This window comes from Tachypleus tridentatus, chromosome 10 (assembly GCF_004210375.1).
Source record: "Tachypleus tridentatus isolate NWPU-2018 chromosome 10, ASM421037v1, whole genome shotgun sequence".
NCBI classification, from domain to species: Eukaryota; Metazoa; Arthropoda; class Merostomata; order Xiphosura; family Limulidae; genus Tachypleus; species Tachypleus tridentatus.
The window spans coordinates 70,434,074-70,454,818 of NC_134834.1; the positions used below are offsets into that span (position 1 = coordinate 70,434,074).

Genomic DNA, 20,745 nt, shown 5'->3' on the forward strand with positions numbered 1-20,745 from the left:
AGGACAGAAATAATATATTACTGTACAGTACGTGATATAGAGCCTGTAGGCCAGAAATAACATATTACTGTACAGTACGTGATATAGAGCCTGTAGGCCAGAAATAACATATTACTGTACAGTACGTGATATAGAGCCTGTAGGCCAGAAATAACATATTACTGTACAGTACGTGATCTAGAACCTGTAGGCCAGAAATAACATATTACTATACAGTACGTGATATAGAACCTGTAGGCCAGAAATAACATATTACTATACAGTACGTGATATAGAACCTGTAGGCCAGAAATAACATATTACTGTACAGTACGTGATATAGAACCTGCAGGGCAGAAATAACATATTACTGTACAGTACGTGATATAGAACCTGCAGGACAGAAATAACATATTACTGTACAGTACATGATATAGAACCTGTAGGACAGAAATAACATATTACTGTACAGAACGTGATATAGAACCTGTAGGACAGAAATAAGATATTACTGTACAGTACATGATATAGAACCTGTAGAACAGAAATAACATAGTACTGTACAGTACGTGATATAGAGCTTGTAGGACAGAAATAATATATTACTGTACAGTACGTGATATAGAGCCTGTAGGCCAGAAATAACATATTACTGTACAGTACGTGATATAGAGCCTGTAGGCCAGAAATAACATATTACTGTACAGTACGTGATGTAGAGCCTGTAGGCCAGAAATAACATATTACTGTACAGTACGTGATATAGAACCTGTTGGCCAGAAATAACATATTACTGTACAGTACGTAATATAGAACCTGTAGGACAGAAATAACATATTACTGTACAGTACATGATACAGAATCTGTAGGACAGAAATAACATATTACTGTACAGTACCTGATACAGAATCTGTAGGACAGAAATAACATATTACTGTACAGTACGTGATATAGAACCTGTAGAACAGGAATAACATATTACTGTACAGTAGTGATATAGAGCCTGTAGGACAGAAATAATATATTACTGTACAGTACGTGATATAGAGCCTGAAGGCCAGAAATAACATATTACTGTACAGTACGTGATATAGAGCCTGTAGGCCAGAAATAACATATTACTGTACAGTACGTGATATAGAGCCTGTAGGCCAGAAATAACATATTACTGTACAGTACGTGATCTAAAACCTGTGGGCCAGAAATAACATATTACTGTACAGTACGTGATATAGAACCTGTAGGCCAGAAATAACATATTACTGTACAGTACGTGATATAGAACCTGCAGGGCAGAAATAACATATTACTGTACAGTACGTGATATAGAACCTGTAGGCCAGAAATAACATATTACTGTACAGTACGTGATATAGAACCTGCAGGACAGAAATAACATATTACTGTACAGTACATGATATAGAACCTGTAGGACAGAAATAACATATTACTGTACAGAACGTGATATAGAACCTGTAGGAGAAAAATAAGATATTACTGTACAGTACGTGATATAGAACCTGTAGAACAGAAATAACATATTACTGTACAGTACGTGATATAGAGCCTGTAGGACAGAAATAAGATATTACTGTACAGTACGTGATATAGAACCTGTAGAACAGAAATAACATATTACTGTACAGTACGTGATATAGAGCCTGTAGGACAGAAATAATATATTACTGTACAGTACGTGATATAGAGCCTGTAGGCCAGAAATAAGATATTACTGTACAGTACGTGATCTAGAACCTGTAGGCCAGAAATAACATATTACTATACAGTACGTGATATAGAACCTGTAGGCCAGAAATAACATATTACTGTACAGTACATGATATAGAACCTGTAGGACAGAAATAACATATTACTGTACAGTACGTGATATAGAGCCTGTAGGCCAGAAATAACATATTACTGTACAGTACGTGATATAGAACCTGTTGGCCAGAAAGAACATATTACTGTACAGTACGTAATATAGAACCTGTAGGACAGAAATAACATATTACTGTACAGTACATGATACAGAATCTGTAGGACAGAAATAACATATTACTGTACAGTACATGATACAGAATCTGTAGGACAGAAATAACATATTACTGTACAGTACGTGATATAGAACCTGTTGGCCAGAAATAACATATTACTGTACAGTACATGATACAGAATCTGTAGGACAGAAATAACATATTACTGTACAATACATGATACGGAATCTGTAGGCCAGTTTTGGACGACTATTTTTATTGTCACAAAAACTTTAAAACGGAAACTTTCCCGCATAACGTTTTCTAGAACACCTACTTCAACAGTTGATCTGCCTACGTCATTGAACGTCATGAATAAATATAATGCATTAAGTTGATACTTTCTTCGCAAAACTGATACTTTATTCACCATTTTCAATCAGTCATTTTATGAAATGCGGTTTCGAGAAGTAAGCTAAATGTTACTAGATAAAGTAAGTGAAGTATACAGTCATATATTTTGTATTTAGTTATGTGTTTCTATAATTAACAAGATTTGTTTTTGGGTTTAAATAAGTAGCTGAGTGGAGAATGATCAAGGTAGAGTGACATAAGCATACCGACATGGATAAGTTGGTACATCAAAAATGACATTTAATCTTATCAAGAATAACAATCGTATAGTATATTATTTACTATCACGGCCAGCGACTAATTGATGTTTCAGAACTTTATTGAACTCTCTTATATTGTAAACCTTGAATAATTCTCGAATTTATAACCTAATCGCGACTTTCTCGCCAAGGGTCTTGTCCCTGATATTTAATTTCAGGTGTTTTTTTGTTTAGAATAACCGTTACATATACATTAATAGGATCGTAAGCTTAAAAGTGAGTCGCTATTCCGGATAGGAGACAGAGCGGTAATTCTGAGTGGACCAGAAAACGCATTCATTACTTTAGCCTTGACTGGTGTGTTTTCTTCGTCTCTGGCAGTAATTTACGTTTCTTTACCCTGGGTTATGGGATTTACCCGCTGTTACTAAGGTAGTGTTTTCAACCTTCACTGAAACGTCCGAGTTTTTCCTCGTATGAAGCGCTGTAGTTCGCTGTAGATGATTAGGGCTTGGTCATAGTTTGACACCCTGTCTTTAGGTTTTCCTTACTTTCTTTTATTCGTTGAGTAAATAGTAATTAATATTTTACGAAGCACTTAAGATTTGGTCGTAAATAGATCACGCAAAATCAGATCACACCTGGAATACACTAAATACAGTGTAGTATTTTCCAACCGAGTTAGATAAAAGATCTTTGTTTTATTTCCTTCTAATATCTCTACTTCATTGCTTTTGTTGAATAGATGTTTCTTCAATAGTTATATTGAGTATACTGAAATGTTGGCTTCTGATTGGTCGAACTTGTCATCACCTATTTTATAAGAGTGTCTGTATATATATGAAGCCTTGCAGTGGCACAGCAGTGTGTCTTCGAACTGACAAAGCTAGACACCTGGCTTTGATACACCTGTCCCCCAGTGGTTCAGCGGTATGTCTGCGGACTTACAACGCTAAAAGCCGGGTTTCGATACCCGTGGTGGGCAGAGCACAGATAGCCCCTTAAATAGCTTTGTGCTTAATTCAAAACAACAACAATCGATACACCTGGTGGCAGAGCACAGATAACCTATTATATAACTTTGTGTTTATTACAAACTGTTTGATTGTTTTTTTAATTTCACGCAAAGCTACACGAGGGCTATCTGCGCTAGTTGTTTCTAATTTAGCAGTATAAGACTAGAGGCAAGGCAGCTAGTCATCACCACCCACCGCCAACTCTAGAGCTACTCTTTTAACAATGGATAGTGGAATTGATCGTCACATTATACACCCTCACGACTGAAAGAGCGAGCATGTTTTGTGCGACGGGGATTCGAGCCCGCGACCCTCAAATTACGAGTCGAACACCTTAACCCACCTAGCCATGCCGAGCCATATTTACAAACTGTATGTAAAATTTTTCCGATTAATCAGTCTCGTTTTCTTGGTGTATTTATTTTCAGCTTTTGATGTGAAAATTGAGATGTTTATGTAGGTGGATGATATTTAACCTCCTGCTTTATTTTCTTCTTGTCTAACTTTGCTGTAGCTGAACACATAAGTTTGCGATACATGTAATGTAAAAGTAACAGCTGTCGAGATAATTTAGTAAAGCAAAGATACGCAGAACCTACGTTAAGAACTGGTTTGTTCACAGAACAAACCTCAACTCGTTTAATATTCTTCTCTCCTTAGAACAGTTCATGTTTTTCTTGTGTCACTTCCGTGCTTTTTATCTTATGGCATAGGATATATATACATAGTTCAATAACATCTATGGCTCTTATCGTATATTTTGAGACATACGTACAATGTAACTGATTTAAACTTGTTTTACAGTTAACACTAGCACTGCTTTCTTTTATGTCTGTAGTATAATGCAATAGACAAAGAAAAAAATCGCATAATGGAAAGAGCTTTTATGTAGCTATTTATCTGTGTTTAAATTAATTTTATTATATAATACTGAATTAATTTGAAGATATTGTTTCTTTTCTACACCAGGGCTGGACCTTGGAATGGATGTAACATCTATTACCTTCAACCAAATTCTGTATCATGATTGCTTCAGTTGCAACCACTACTGTTTTGATGTTGTATTTATGCTGTGGCTTTGCGAAGGAAATATGGCAGAAATCTCTTAAGGACTTCCTTCGCTCTTCGGTCGATTTTAGCAACCCCTTGTTTCATCGTAACAGCAACTCTTGCTTTATCGCGGGTGTAGAAGGAGCTCTTCAGGTTTCTGACCAGTCCTGCACTCATATTCCCATCCAGGACCTCAGAAACATAGAAGTGACCACTCTAATAATCCAGGACACGTCAATAATCTCTATCGCCAGTAACACCTTTGAAAATATCACTATTTTGACTACCTTGGAAATGATTCAAAATAGGATATCAGACATCCATCCTTTCGCTTTCAGTGGTTTAAAAACCTTCGCTTCCTTAATTTAGCGGCGAATGCTATCTCACAGCTAAATCAAAATGTTTTTATTGGATTGCAAAATCTTGAAGAAATTATTCTTTTAAGAAACGAAATCACAGAACTTGGAGACGTTATTCCGGCTATGGCATCATCTATTCTACCATCTCTATTACATATCGATCTCGGTGCTAATCTATTGCAGACCGTAAAAGCTAACGATTTTGACTTGCTTAAAGAAGGCAAACTGGAATATCTTCGATTACATCATTGTTCTTTAAATTACATTGATCCGCAGGCATTCATTCCACTTAAAAAGCTTTTAGGGATACAACTTGCTGACAACAAATTGACCATAAATAACCTAAAAGAAATATTTACAAATCTTCAAACCATGAATTTAATAAGAATAGACTTGGCTCAACTAGGATTTCGAAAATTTCCTACGGATTTATTCTCAATTTTAGCAAAGACTTCTATCCAAGAAATATTTTTTGGACAGTTTGAAATAAATATTCTTAAAAAAGGAAGTTTTCCTGTAATGCCTAACCTTATAACTTTACACATGCCTTCGTCTCGTCTTAAAGGAATTGAGAATGACGCGTTTGCTCCTTTATATAGTCTAAAAAATCTTTATTTAGAAGGTTCTTTGATAACTAGCATTCCCAAAGGTCTTTTACTTCCACAACTCGAAGTTCTAGATATCACCGGGTTTGTCAATAATCCTCTTCGCTTACATATTCCCGACTGGGCTTTTGTTGACATGGGTAACCTGAGAAAACTTACTTTGAATTATAGAAGTTTAGTAAGTCTTCAGAACAAAACCTTTTTTGGACTTTCGAAATTAGAAAGTTTAAACTTAAGAAAGTGTAGAATAAGTTATCTTAATAATCCCTTTTCAAATCTAGAATCCCTTACTTTTTTAGACCTAAGCGAAAACCCCCTGTTTCAGGTTGAAACAAAAGCCGTCGGTTTATTTTCCGGCTTAACTAATCTAGTACATTTAGATCTTAGTAAGGTTTATTTAGCAGAATTAGAAAATGGGGAACTTTTTCACAACTTGACGAAATTAGAATTCATAGATTTAACTGACAATTCAATTAAAAGCCTTTCGGCATCTTTGTTTTCAAATTTAAGAAATTTAAAAGTTGTAAAATTAGCACAAAATCATATTAAGACCTGGGAGAGTAGAATGTTTTTAAGAAACTCTAATCTATCTCACATCGATTTATCACAAAATGCCATCCAACATATTTCTAAAGCAATGCTTGAGGACTTCAAAACTTTGAAAGAACTGAGCATACAGAAAAACCCCTTTTCATGTAGTTGTGAATTAACAGATTTTTTACTTTGGTTAAATCACACGAACGTGTCTGTGACACATTTTGAAACTACTAACTCTCGATTATTTTACGTTTGTTCCGAACCTTCTCGAATGCAAAATATTCCTTTGAAGAAAGTATCATTGGAATTAGAACATGAATGCCTGAATTACATAAACAGCCAAAAGCAGAAGGCTCTGCTTTTGATCACAGTTGTTGTTATTTTAAATGTTGTTCTTGTTCTTGTTATTGGAGCCTACCTATACTACCGGAGGGTGATTAAAAGAAATGCTCACGAAGTAAGTGAGAACGACAAAAAATTTCAATACGATGCTTTTGTGTCATACAGCGCATCTGACTCTGACTGGGTGTTTAATTCCTTAGTGCCTAAATTAGAGAACGAAACAGCTAACCTAAAGCTCTGTGTGTATGACCGCGATTTCTTAGCTGGACGAAATATTAGTGACTGTATCTTAGACAGCATCAAAAACAGCAGAAAGGTGATTCTCGTTCTCTCACCCAATTTCATTCAAAGTCGTTGGTGTCGGTTTGAAACTGAGCTTGCGCAGCACATGTTGGTCGATGAAAGCAGGGATGGTTTGGTGCTTATTAAGCTACAAGACTTGAATCTTAACGCTTTGACCCCACAGCTAAACTATCTTCTGAAGACTAGAATTTATCTGGTCTGGTCCAACAATCAGCAACAACAGGGGATTTTCTGGAAGAAACTTCATAGAGCCATAACTGAACATACAGGTCGAAGGAAGTCCATAAACTCGAAGAAGACGAAAATGGCAGCCATTATTTGAGAATACTGAGCTCAAAATTATGAGTTTTTTGCCAAAATAAAGTCAAATGAAGGATGTCGTAATTATTTTGTTTGCATTTCAAACTTATCCCGCGGGCGGGAAAGATTTGTTGTTTGAACTATTCATCACTTAAATATAAAAATATGTTGTGTAATTCATCGATTTATTCTCCATTTAATCTAATTATTTCGTATAGTTTGGTAGGAATAATGGTTAGTTAGAATACCTACTATGCGATTTGCAATCACAATAGTTGTTGGATATTGCATCAAGTTTAAGTTATTTTGTTTTGATATTCTGTTGAGACTAGCACAGATATCTCTTTGTGAAGCTTTGTGCTTAAAAACAAACAAATGTTAAGACTTCTTTAAACCTACCGTTGATAATTGATATATTGAAGTAATAGAAATATTTACGCATGTGCTTAAATAAAATTACTCACAATACATTTATTTAGGAAGACTTTTGATTGTTCGTTAATAAAAATATATATAATAAACTTCTTAAACCAAGCATCTTAATATTTTGGAATTATAATTGTTCATTTACATTTTCTTATATCTGGCAAACTACTAGATTTTTTTCCATTGCCTTGTTTTATTCCCAATGTAAAAATGACGAATGCTTTTTCTTTCCTATTATTCGAATTAATTTTGAAACAGTGTAAGCCTCAATTTCAGGATTGGAGTTTTGTAATTATGATACATTTATGTTAAACATTTAGTATGAGCGATAATTATTACAAAAGAAAGCATTTTTATTCGTTATAATTGTATTGTATAAGCAGCTAGTAAACACAAGTGTTAATTTGAATTTATATTTAATTTAAGTATTAACTTAGTTTTGCTTTTCTCCTAAAGGCGGCTACAATATTTCGCAATAAGTATGAATAAATTAATATAATTCATTGTTAATAGTTTGTGTAATATTTAGGACTAAATGACTTTCGACATGAGACATAGAGTTTTTTTATGTGTATTGAAAAGTCTGAACTGAGAAGCTGCTATTAATAAATTGTCATAGTGAAAATTAACATTTATAACGTGTATGTTTAATAAGTTATATAAGATCTGATTTAATATATTTGAATTAAAATGCTTACATTTAATTGGCTGTTTCCATGTAGTGTATGTGAAAGAATGAAATGCTAAACATGCTATTTTAAACATGGAGATGTCAATTCTACCCTTCAAAAGTTAAGTTGTTTATTTTTTACAGACGAAATTGAATGCTACTTTCAGTTACTTCCCCACTACAGTAGCGTAAAATTGTAGTTATGTTTTAACATTATTCTACAATTATTTGAGCAAAAGTACTCCCTTAATCTAATTATTACAATGTCGTTGTTGTCGTACTGTTATATCAAATCATTGCAAGCATTCTACTAATTGCAATGTTATAAATGTAATTGTACCATTCTGTAACTTTAAGTAAAGTACACAATTGAAAACAACAACCAACTTATGAATTGCTACATTGTTTCTATCATAATTCCATGTACAATTTTTTTGTACATTGTTTTTCTTGTCGATATGGTCATGCTACAATTCTACAATGTTTTGGTGCCCTCATCGTTTTAAAGAAACACAAATAAACAAAACATATGTTGCGTTATTATTGTAATGGTCCTGTTCTAACCATTTTTAACAGTAGAGTAAGCTAGACGATGTCAGAATGTATACAATATATTCAGTATTACAGTTAAGTGATGTTCTTGAAGAAACAATAATATCGTGGAGCGAATAGAGTGGAAAAAGTCCTTACTACTTAGAATAGTGTGAAATGTAGAAACTGAAACGAGCCTTATTGCTCCAGCTTAAGACATACTGAAATGTTCAAAAAGTCCTTACTACTTAGAATAGTGTGAAATGTAAAAACTGAAACGAGTCTTATTGCTCCAGCTTAAGACATACTGAAATGTTCAAAAAGTCCTTACTACTTAGAATAGTGTGAAATGTAAAAACTGAAACGAGCCTTATTGCTCCAGCTTAAGACATACTGAAATGTTCAAAAAGTTCTTACTACTTAGAATAATGTGAAATGTAGAAACTGAAACGAGTCTTATTGTTCCAGCTTAAGACATACTGAAATGTTCAAAAAAACAACAGAGATCTAATTAAAACGCTTTTAAAACTGCTATTTATAACTAACAAATTTTTAATAACGACTTTACTTATGTTTAAAATATTCAGAATAGTTAATGATTATTTAGTTTTTATAGAAGTAAGTTCACTGAAAGACCACGAAAAACGAAACCAACTTTAAAATAATTATTTATATCTGTTTGTACAAGTTTGAAGAATGTTTTTTATTTATTACATTATTTCTACATTTTAAGCAGAACATAATCTTTCGAATAGGAACCTATAGCAAACTTTATATCTTTCAGGCTTAATATATTCAAACACATTTTGATAAAGTATAAAGATAATCAAAAGAGGATGCTGTTTAACTGAGACATACTGTGGAAGTATTCACAAGAGAATAATCGAGTGACCACTGGATAAACATACTCTTCAATGTAGGCTTTGAGGTTTTTATTGGCGAAACTGTGAAATATTTGTCTATTTTGACTGAAATATATTTTAAAGGGTTTTTGAATAACATTAATAATTTACTTCTCAAGGACAACTCTCTTGTTTAGTTTATTTCCTCCAAGGTAATTAAAAGGGAAATAAATTCTCTGTAACCGACCCAATTCAAAGACACGTGCTAAACTCAAGAATAAAATTTAAAGATAAAAATGAATGGTTTGGTTTACATTAGTTAATTATAGTTAATATGAGGCTATGAAATAACAAAATCTAAGTGAATGGAAAATACATTTTATTAACTAATTTATATACATAAGAGGATAAGTTAACACCGATACAAAAAACAACTATTGTTTTATGTAATTTAAGATTAAACAACAGTAAACAAGTGTATAATTGAATTATAATGGGCTTTATGAATAACAGCATTTGTCATGATAAGGAAAGCTACGACAAAGAGGATCTCTTATTTATTTAAGTACAATATATAAATTTTACTATTGGTTTCATGTTATTTAGCTCTAGCGGTCCAGATTTACTCTAAATGCGACTTGCAGTCTAGATCTACACTAGGCTTTAGGTAATAAGTTAAGCCTATTTAAATATTTTGGAACTCAATTTAAATAGCTCTCTTAATTTTCCCACTATCTAGTTTTGAACTTAACTGGATTTCAAGAAAGTGATTTTGAAGTCACCAGATATCCCATCGTACCAGTAACGATCACAGACTTTGATTAAAAAAAATACTAACATCAAAGAATTTGTTTTTATTTACATGGAAAAGAAATATAATTTTATATTATTATTAACTGTATGCGTTATATATATATATTCTAAAACACCATTACGTAACATATTTACAAAAAATTGTCAGACAAGAAAAACTTAAAAATACCAATAAGTTAAATTTCATTTCTACTAAAGATGACCATGTAATATTTCATTATAAGGAAAAAGACATGTATTAAACTGAATTTTACCAATGACTTTCACCAATGGTTTAACACAAAACATAAAACACTGTATAATATAAACAGTTGCGATAACAAATCAGAACATAACTAATTAATACATTAGTGAAGTTTGGCATGTGCAAGTTAGTTTTTATATTTGAAAAATCGTATCTTTATTTCGTAAGTACTAAAACGCGCACAAAAACTTGAATATCAAGACTTATGCGGGAGTTTCCTGTAACTTATTAAAATAACTAGCACACCTTTTTAGACGCTCTTGGTTACTTAAAAGGTTACAAGTAGTTTCACACAAAGTATTTTTCTATTGGATAGAATTTGTAACTGATTTACAGTTGCGATTGTTAAAATACGATGTCATGATTAATTTTTAAATAGCCAGACTGATAGTTCTGGAAACACAGACTGCTCTGTATTGATAGTTCTGAAAACACAGATTGCTCTGTATTGATAGTTCTGGAAACACAGATTGCGCTGTATTGATAGTTCTGAAAACACAGATTGCGCTGTATTGATAGTTCTGAAAACACAGATTGCGCTGTTTTTCTTCATACTCAGCTTCTACTTTAAATTAATACATTTTTTCCAGTTACAATTAAATGGTTTTGATACGTGAAATAACATGACTGGTTTAGGCATGTGACTTCTCAGTAAACAATGTCTTATTTTGTTGAAAGTTAATATTAATATTTATGAGTACACAGTCATCAGGATCATCTGTAAAAAAGGAAAAATAGAGAAACAAATTAGCCAATAGATATATTTCTGTTTTTCAACGCAGGATCAGATCATGTTTATTTCTGCAAAGTTACACATTACATATTTATAAGTCACACAGTAGGTAAGCAATAAGTTTACGGACTTACAGCGCTAAAATCCCGGCTGGATTTCTCGTGGTGGATACATAAACTATTGTGCAACTTTATACTAAAAAACAAATATACATAGAAATAATAAAACTTAAGCCCCTCTATCGATGAAAGAGAGAAATGATTTAATACTTTAAGTAGAATACAATTTTATTAATTTCAAAACACTGTTCAGATTGTAACAAAAGTAACTACTGTTACTGAAATGCAGACAAATAATTAGAAGCAGATTGTATATATATATATATCTTCATTTAAGTGAAATAAAAAAACAAAAATTGGCTCGTTAATTTTTGTTTCAGTGTTGATTGAGTTGATATGTTGTTTCTTATTGTTTTTTAAACAATATTGATAACACGAATAATATGCTATCATTGTGATTTTCATAAACACTCAAATAGTTTAACTAATATATTGTGCTCTGCTGTTACAATCAATTTTGTTTGTTTGAACGTTGAATTTGGTGTAAATGTTTGTTTTTAAATTTCGCGCAAAACTTTACGAGGGGGCTATCTGCGCTAACCGTTCCTAATTTAGCAGTGTAAGACTGGAGGGAAGGCACACAGTGCCAAATCTTGGGCTACTCTTTTACAAAAGAAAAATGGGATTCACCGTCACTTAAAACGCCCCCACTGCTGAAAGGGTGAGCATTTTTGGTGCGACGGGAATTCGAACTCGCGACCCTCAGATTACGAGTCGAGCGCCTTAACCACCTGGTCATGTCGGACCATTTTATATAAAGCTAGTCGTTCCTAATTTTCACGTGGTAGACTGAAAAGGAAAACATTTAGTTAAAATTACCCATATCATCCCATGGGCTACTCTTTACTATACAAAAATAGGATTAACTGTCACATAATAACATACATAAGCCTCAATGGTCGAGTATGTTCGGTGATGGGAGTCGAATTGCGAATCGAATACTTACCAGGACATGCCAAGCCCGCTTTCATTATAACGCTAGTGAGATAGTGTTTTATAGCTAATTACGTATTTTATTCGTAGTAATCAAATTTTACATTAATAGTCCTTATTATATTATGCAACTTGCAGCATAATTGATAATAGTAGTTTTTAGCTGATATTCAATACATTATCGTATTCTTTAGTAAGTCCATCACTTGGTATAAATTTAGATAAAATATAAAAATAAATTAGAAAGGTTAACGTTCGTAAGTGAATGTGTTATGTATGTTTCATGTACCTTGTTCAACAGGATCCTCAAAATACAGTAGATATTAAGAGTGAACGGTATTCATGGCACGAGAATGGGATATAAGCTACAACATATATACTTCGAAGGTATATGTACTTCATATAGCATCAGTCTTAAACTTTGTGAGAAAGATGTATTCGTGTGTAAAATGTGACTTTATAATATGTAGGTCAGTTAGTTAGTATGTAAATAGATTTTCAGAATGACAAAACTTTGAAAGTAATAAACATTTGAGCAAATGAAACTCGATATATAGAGAAATGACAGGTAAAAACCTTAATTCTGCGAAATATTTTGACCTTTAACTCCTGTAAAATCACAAGAAAGGCACAACTCTGATGTCCGATTGCTTCACCCTTGAGGATTTGTCGTAGAGTGTTTTTGTGCAAAGTCATTTGAATTGTTCGAAATATAAAGAAATAACAGTCTAAAGTTCTAAGTTTGATTCCTGTGAAGTCAGAATAAAGCCATAAATATCACATCAGCAGTTGTATCTTTATGTCATATATCACCTGATTGTTCAAAACTATAAAGAAACAGAAGTCACAGAACCCTAATTTTCAGATTTGTCTTCAATTTTTGGCCTTTTTAAAATTTACAATAAAGCTACAACTAAAAAATCAAAGTCTGTCTCCATGGAGAAGGAGGAAGCTTTTAATTTTTTTTGTTGGGATATGCTTGCCCTAAGTCTAATTTTGATTGTTGGAAATATAAGGAAACGGTAGGTCAAAACAAGTTTGTTTTTTAATTTTTAACGTTTTGCTCACTAAAATCAGGACGAGGGCGTACGAAAAACTACTCTGTGCATATTGTATTAGAGTACACGTTCTTCATGTTTCAAGACGATTGGCCAACGAAATGGAAACTGAAATTGTCGGAAAGAAACATAGGAAGCCTAATTTATTTTTCCTTCTCTCACAAGTTTCTGTTTACCTATCCTTTGTATCTTCTAAAAACGCTGGTAGATTCACAGATAACGACGTTATAAACCTTTTAGTGGAAATATGTATTGTTTGAGAGAATTATTTCGACATTCAAGTACAAAACAAAATTAAAATTGAAACTTTTGCGAGATGGGGTATAAGGATGCTATAATCAATTTTAATATAACTTGAAATAAAATGAGACGTAGAACTAAATAATTGTAATTTAAATGTGTATATATATACACACACACATATATAAGGAAACGATCCATAATTCAGGCATACCTCTTCTAAAGACAAAGAATTTTCTCTCATCTTCCTTTCAATTGTTTTATACCTTTCTGAAATATAAAATGTCCACATTAACAATATACTCTCATACTTTCATGTGTTAAATCAAACACATTTAGCAAATTGTATATAGGAGGCTTACTTTAGATTATATATCAATCTTAAATATCATATTTTTATCTAAATTAAGATTTCACGATCCAGTTAAAGTATTAAAACAACTACAATCCAAACATTTCACACTCATTCATGTGAAATTTTGCGTTGTAGTTACCGGCCATTTTAAAGATTAAATGGAACCATAAATACAACATAATAAAACTTAAATACTACCATAATGAGGTAAGATATAACTAGCATAATATAATTCTGAAAATTTCTCATTCAAATGAAATATCTCTGTAGATATTTGGACTGAAATTAACTAATAATTCAAAATTATCAACCAGTTTATCTTTCACGCCTTTATCGTACAAGTAATTTTCAAAATAAATTTATGCCTTAAAATGTTAAAGCAAACTATAGATGCCTTATAAGATAACTTACGAAATACGTTTTTACTTTATGACGGGCCCGGCATAGCCAGGTGGTTAAGGCGGTCGACTCGTAATCTCAGGGTCGCGGGTTCGAATCCCCATCGCACGAAACATGCTCGTCATTTCAACCGTGGAGGCGTTATAATATTACGGTCAATCCCGCTATTAGTTGGTAAAAGAGTAGCCCAAGAGTTGGCGATGGATAGTGATGACTAGCTGCCTCTAGTCTTACATTGTAAAATTAGGGACGGCTAGTGCAGATAGCTCTTGAGTAGCTTTGCGCGAAATTCAAAAACAAACAAACTTTATAATGTTCGGGTAGTAATGTATTATAATTATTGCTAATAATATTACTTTTCTTCGCTATTTTTTGCACTTTTAAGACACTGTTTCGTTAGTTTTCATTGTTGGACAGGTTATTTTGACTCATTTAGTGAAAACGAATAATGTAAAATGCAGGCCACTTAACAATAACAGAAATGTTTTATTACGTCAACTTCAAGTTCCAGGATTTGTATAGCCAGTTCTCACTGGTATGCCTATCTTCACGACTAAACTAGGCTACTATTTTAATATAAGTTCCATCTACTTAACAACTTCGTATTTCTATTACTCCATCAAAAAACAAATGCAGTGTTCACAGCACTGAATTAATTAACTGATTGAAGTAGTCAAACTAACTAATTAATACATTAATTACCTGTTAACTAACTCAATAATTAATCAATGTAATTCTAGTCTCTCTTGCGTTGTATACTACTCATATTGTTTTTTAAGCTTTCAAGAATGTTATAGGCAATGAATCACATATGACATGTGGTGTCAAAACTTTATCTGGCGAAGTAACGATTCATGCATATAAATTAAAAAGCATAGTCTAGAATAATGTTAAATAGTCAGAAAATGAAAGTATTTGAGTTAAGTAAATCAAATAAACAGGGTGAGTTTATTATATTAAAAGGGTTTTGAATATGCAAATCAACAACTCATATGGGACAATCACAATCAATATAATGCCATAGTGGAACAGCACGTATCAAAACTTTATTTTGACATTGTTCAGGATTACGTATGTAATATAGTGCAACCGAAAATTGATCTTTTTTGAGTGGAACATGTGACAACTCTTTCGACGCAAAACATTCATACACTTAAATCGTAAAGACGTGTTCAGATTGGAAGATTAGAATTTCATAATAGGGTTATATTCTTTACTAAACAAAGAAATATGGATGAAGTTGGGGACCTAGGACCATTCAGAAAGAAACCTGCAACAAGTCATATCCCAGCTTTGGTAAGCAAAGTACAGTGTTTTGTAACAAACTACAATCAACGAAGAGGTATGATAACGGCAAAAAACAAGAATATCCACCTGGAAAATAGGAATAAGAGGGTATGGTCTTCTCAACATCAGGCTTCTGGTCATACCTCCCTTTCAATAATCGCATATCTCAAGCATGTGGAGAATGAAACAGGTATTCGTGCTATTCCATAAGCAGCCATACAGGTCAAGTCACCAGAGGCAGCACCAATACATTTCTATATGATCAGATTTTGTTAAAACAGGCGTTGGGAACCGCTATTTCCGTACACTAGATGGGCTATAAAAATATTACAAGGAAGAGTGATGTATCATATTTTGCGGGAGATTTTACAACTGAAACTAAGCGTTTGACCATTGTAATGATGCATAGTTGTTAGTCAGAGTTTGAATGAATGTGGCGACATGGACTGTAAAGATATGGTGAAGTTCGAAAATCGTTTTAATATAATACACTCAGTTTTTCGCATAACTAAAATTACATTATTATAAATATTAATATTTCTGAGAAAGTAAAGTAACTCAAAGTATAATCGTATCAGAAAGTGTGTTAACCGTAAAAGATTTTCATAAAGTTAAACCTCATTGCTCGACCCATTTCACATTTCAGCATCTTTAGTTGTAAAAATAAGGACAAAGATGAGATGGTATAGACAAGCAGTATTTTTATGAAGACTATAAAATACACATATGCTAATAACTAAAGAAGTATTTTACCACATATGAGCAAGAAAAGTTGCCACATTAACAAATGCACACATGGTCACTATATTTGATCACATTCGTAAAGCCTAGAGAATGCAAACTGAATCGCAATATAGGCCAACTTTTATGAAACATATCATTTGAAATTAATCTAAACAACGAAGCAACAATTCCTAGGACATAGTCTTTTCTCCCAGTAGATATAATATTAACGCTCCGTTTAACTCTTCAACATAAATACGAACAGAAACGTAAAATCGCAAATGACGTTTTTTGATAAATATTTTTAATCAAAACATAGATTCTCCTGAATTTATGATAGAAAAAAATTCCTTGTTTATTTCAAGTATTTGCGCAAAGCTGCGTTAGGTTTGTTTGCTTTCTGAAATATTACAGAAAAGATTACTGAGGGCTATACGGGCTAGTTGTCCCTAATTTTGAAGTAATAGACTAATGAGAAGACAACTAGTGAATACACACATCTTGTTTTCTTTGAAATTTTTTTATCGACGAATATTGGACTTGACAGTCACATTATAACTTCCCCACTCACTCTTTGGCTGACTGGTCACTCTCCTACAACCCGCAGATTATGTATCAGTTTGAAAACCCTAACCACCAGGCTACCAGAGTTATCTGTGCCAACTGTCACTAATTTCGAACTGGTAGTCTATAGGGGAAGCAGCTAGTTAACAGAACCCACTGAAAATAGTAACTGAAGGATGAAATTTGGCCTTCATTCTTATAACGCACTCAAAACTCAAAAGTGCGAAACGCAATTTTGCGGCAACAGAATTTCAAGTGCCACGATATTGAGGATTCCTTTCGATTACCATTGAAATGATAAATAGGCTTGAAAAATATACTGTTATATTCGATAAGAGTTCTGCTAATATTACCATGTATTACATAAACGTATTATTGAGCAGCAGTGATCAACACACGACTATCGTAAACTTTATTTCTCATGATAAACGAAACGTTTCTGCTAATATTACTTTAGGGTACCGCGTATTATACAAACGTATTGTTAAGGAACAGTGATTAACACATGGATATCGTAAACTTCACTTTTCATAATAAACGAAACGTTTCTCGGCACTGGTAACAGAAAGTCATCACCGCTTTTTAAATTCGTGACGTTCTTTCATACGTCATAGTAAATACAAAACTGTTACTCAGCATTTTTCTTAAGCCCACGGTCATAACTTTAAAAATATTCCTCAAATGAAATAGCTTTTTATAATTTTGCTCGTTCATTTTAAACATTGTTCTAAACAGGTTTTTATATTGATTATTGTTAAAAGAAAAAACACACTTTATTAACGGGAATTTGAAGTCTCTTTAAAAAGAACTACACCTATAGCTGGATGGAACTAAAAAGGCGACTTTTTCAATTTATTTATTTGTTTTTAGTTGAGCATTAAAAGAAAGAATAATTTTAGTTTAGTTTAACCTCCATCAGATGTTGACATTTTACAATAGTTGTCTTCTTACTTTACTTATTTGTGATTAAACTGTCTCCCTTAGATTTATTTCGCTTATTTGTTTGTTTTTGAACTTCACGCAGAGTTACAAGAGGATTATCTGCGCTAGCCTTTCCTAAGATAGCAGTGTAAATTAGAGGGAAGGCAACTAGACATCACCACCCACCGTCAACTCTTGAGCTGATCCTTTACTAAAGAATAGTGGGATTGACCGTCATATTATAACGCCCCCACAACTGAAAGTGCGAACATGTTTGGTGTGACGGGGAATCGAACCCGCGACTCTCATATTACCAGTCAAGTGCCGTAACCACCTGGCCATGCTGGGCCACCGATCGTTTGTAGTTAAGCGCAAAACTACGTAATGGGCTATCTGTGCTGTGCCCACCATAGGTATCGAAACCCGAAATTTGGTGTTATAAGTCCACAAACATACCGCTGAGCCACTGGGGGGCTGATGATGCAAACTCTCAAATAAGAAAGGCTTTGTCAAATAACTTAGTGAAAACAAGTTCTTTTTTTAAATCAAAGTACAGTCACTTGTTTGACATTTACTTACAAGTCCTAGCTGAAGATATCAGCAAAGATGCAGGAACAAATATTTAAAACATTTAAAAATAAACAAGTGGTTAAAGAGACAAGCATACTCGTAAACATGTTAGTTTCAAACACAGCTCATTAAAGAATTTCACACAAAAGAAGCTTTTCTTCAAAACATTATTACTATATTTTTACATTTAAGATTAAAATGGAGTTTGTGCTCTTGAATAAATGTAAAGAAAAATTAGAATATTCCATCTAGTTTTTGTATAGCAGATAATTTTTAAACAAGACAAGATATTTATAGAGCGAATAAACTGATTTATTAAGAAAGATTTTTTCAGATAACGTGTGTTAATTGAGAAGCGCAAAGAATTTGATTATTGTAGGCCATGAGCTAAATGTTTGTTGTGTTGCCTTGTGGAACACGCTTTTTACTCAGACGATGTGCTCAAAGTGCCCGGATGTTCCAGAGGACTTACCGTGAGCGAGGTAAAGTTTGACTAGTGTCAGAAGGAAGTCTTCTAACGTCACTACACTCTTCTTAACAAATCTGATGATCAGACTCTCTAGAACTTTATTGCTCACAGTGACACCTATATTATAATATAAACACAACATTATTTATACTCCCAGTGATTCCTGTATTATAATATAAACACAACATTATTTATACTCCCAGTGACCCTATATTATAATATAAACACAACATTATTTATACTCCCAGTGATTCCTGTATTATAATATAAACACAACATTATTTATACTCCCAGTGACCCTATATTATAATATAAACACAACATTATTTATATTCCCAGTGACCCTATATTATAATATAAACAAAACATTATTTATACTCCCAGTGATTCCTGTATTATAATATAAACACAACATTATTTATACTCCCAGTGACCCTATATTATAATATAAACACAACATTATTTATATTCCCAGTGATTCTTGTATTATAATATAAACACAACATTATTTATACTCACAGTGACCCTATATTATAATATAAACACAACATTATTTATACTCTTACTGATTCCTGTGCTATAATATAAACACATTATTTATATTCCCACTGATTCCTGTATTATAATATAAACACAACATTATTTATACTGTCACTGATTCCTGTATCATGGATAAAATTTATAGGAGTAAAGTGCATAAAAAGTTTCAGCTTTCTAAGTTGAACTTTTTATATAGAATGGGTTGGAATGTCGTTAGACTTTAATGTATTTAATAAATTAATATCTACATATTTTGAAAGTAATAAACACAAAACTTTATTTATAACTCATTGTATTTAAAAAGAAAGAAAAAAGGACAAAGTTTGACAAAGATTCTATACAGTTCTATTTTTCAAAAAGTGGTCCTTTACAGTGGAAGTAATATGAAAGTGCTTTACAAGGGAATAATAGATATATATTATATATATATTTAACTTCCCAAACTACTACATGCAATGAATTTACTAAAACAAATATTTAAACAGTTGAGCGCTTTCGAATAGTTGACTATTATTTATTCTCCTGAAGAAAACATTAAACTATTCGAAAACATACGAATTTGGGTGTTTTAGTTGTGTATGTTTTTTTTTTTAATTCATTGCACGCATTAGTTAAAAATGCCTTCCCAGAAATCGCTACTGCGATAGCCCACCAGATATATTAGTAGAGAACTCGTATATTGCCCAACATGTCTCGGTTTTAAGCCCGGGCAAGGAAAATATAACGTGAAACAACAACAACAACAGAAAATACCACACATATAGCATATTATGCGCGACATAAGTTTAATGGCCACATCAGAAACACTCATGCTTAGAAATGACAATCTCTAATTTAGAACTAATGAACAGAGGGAAGACAGCAATAGTGCTTTATAATACATTAACAGCTGAAAGTATGAAACGTGATTAGCAGCATATTGCGCCTGGAACCTAGGATAGTCCGATATGCAGTCTGGCTCCCTCCTATTGAATCACATCTGGGCTAATAAACATTATGCACCAGTATTAGATTTACGATACCTTATATTTCAAGGACCGTTCGTAAGTCTGAAAAGTTTTATATAATTATACTAAAAAAAAACAAATGTTTATTTAAGTAGACTTACCAGCTTCCCATAGAAGTGGTCTAAGGTGAAAACTACTAGTGCGTCCTCGATGGTGCTGTTCAAACTTTAAGAAAACAGCCTAGGGAAAAATTAATAAGGTTTATGTACTCTGACCGTGT

At 32.7% G+C, this 20,745-nt stretch overlaps 2 protein-coding genes across 12 annotated transcripts in view; one reads left to right on the forward strand and one right to left on the reverse strand.

The window, feature by feature from the left end:
- Positions 1-20,745, forward strand: part of LOC143229527 (toll-like receptor 4) — a 72,136-nt gene that overhangs the window by 23,436 nt on the left and 27,955 nt on the right. For 2 of the 8 annotated variants that reach the window (XM_076461993.1, XM_076461994.1), the window contains one exon: positions 4,555-9,847. The exons of the other annotated variants lie outside the window; for them this stretch is intronic. In XM_076461993.1, the coding sequence (XP_076318108.1) occupies positions 5,118-7,103 (1,986 nt within the window). In that variant the 5' untranslated portion in view covers positions 4,555-5,117 and the 3' untranslated portion in view covers positions 7,104-9,847. Of the gene's footprint in view, positions 1-4,554; positions 9,848-20,745 lie in introns of those variants that run through there. 8 annotated transcript variants of the gene reach the window in all.
- LOC143229526 (calpain-9-like) overlaps positions 9,916-20,745 on the reverse strand; it is a 78,295-nt gene continuing 67,465 nt past the window's right edge. For all 4 annotated transcript variants that reach the window (XM_076461989.1, XM_076461988.1, XM_076461990.1 and 1 more), the window contains exons 16-19: positions 20,627-20,705; positions 18,982-19,095; positions 13,905-13,960; positions 9,916-11,325 (exon numbers count right to left, since the gene is read on the reverse strand). In XM_076461989.1, coding sequence (XP_076318104.1) covers positions 11,299-11,325; positions 13,905-13,960; positions 18,982-19,095; positions 20,627-20,705 — 276 coding nt within the window. In that variant the 3' untranslated portion in view covers positions 9,916-11,298. The remainder of the gene's footprint in view (positions 11,326-13,904; positions 13,961-18,981; positions 19,096-20,626; positions 20,706-20,745) is intronic.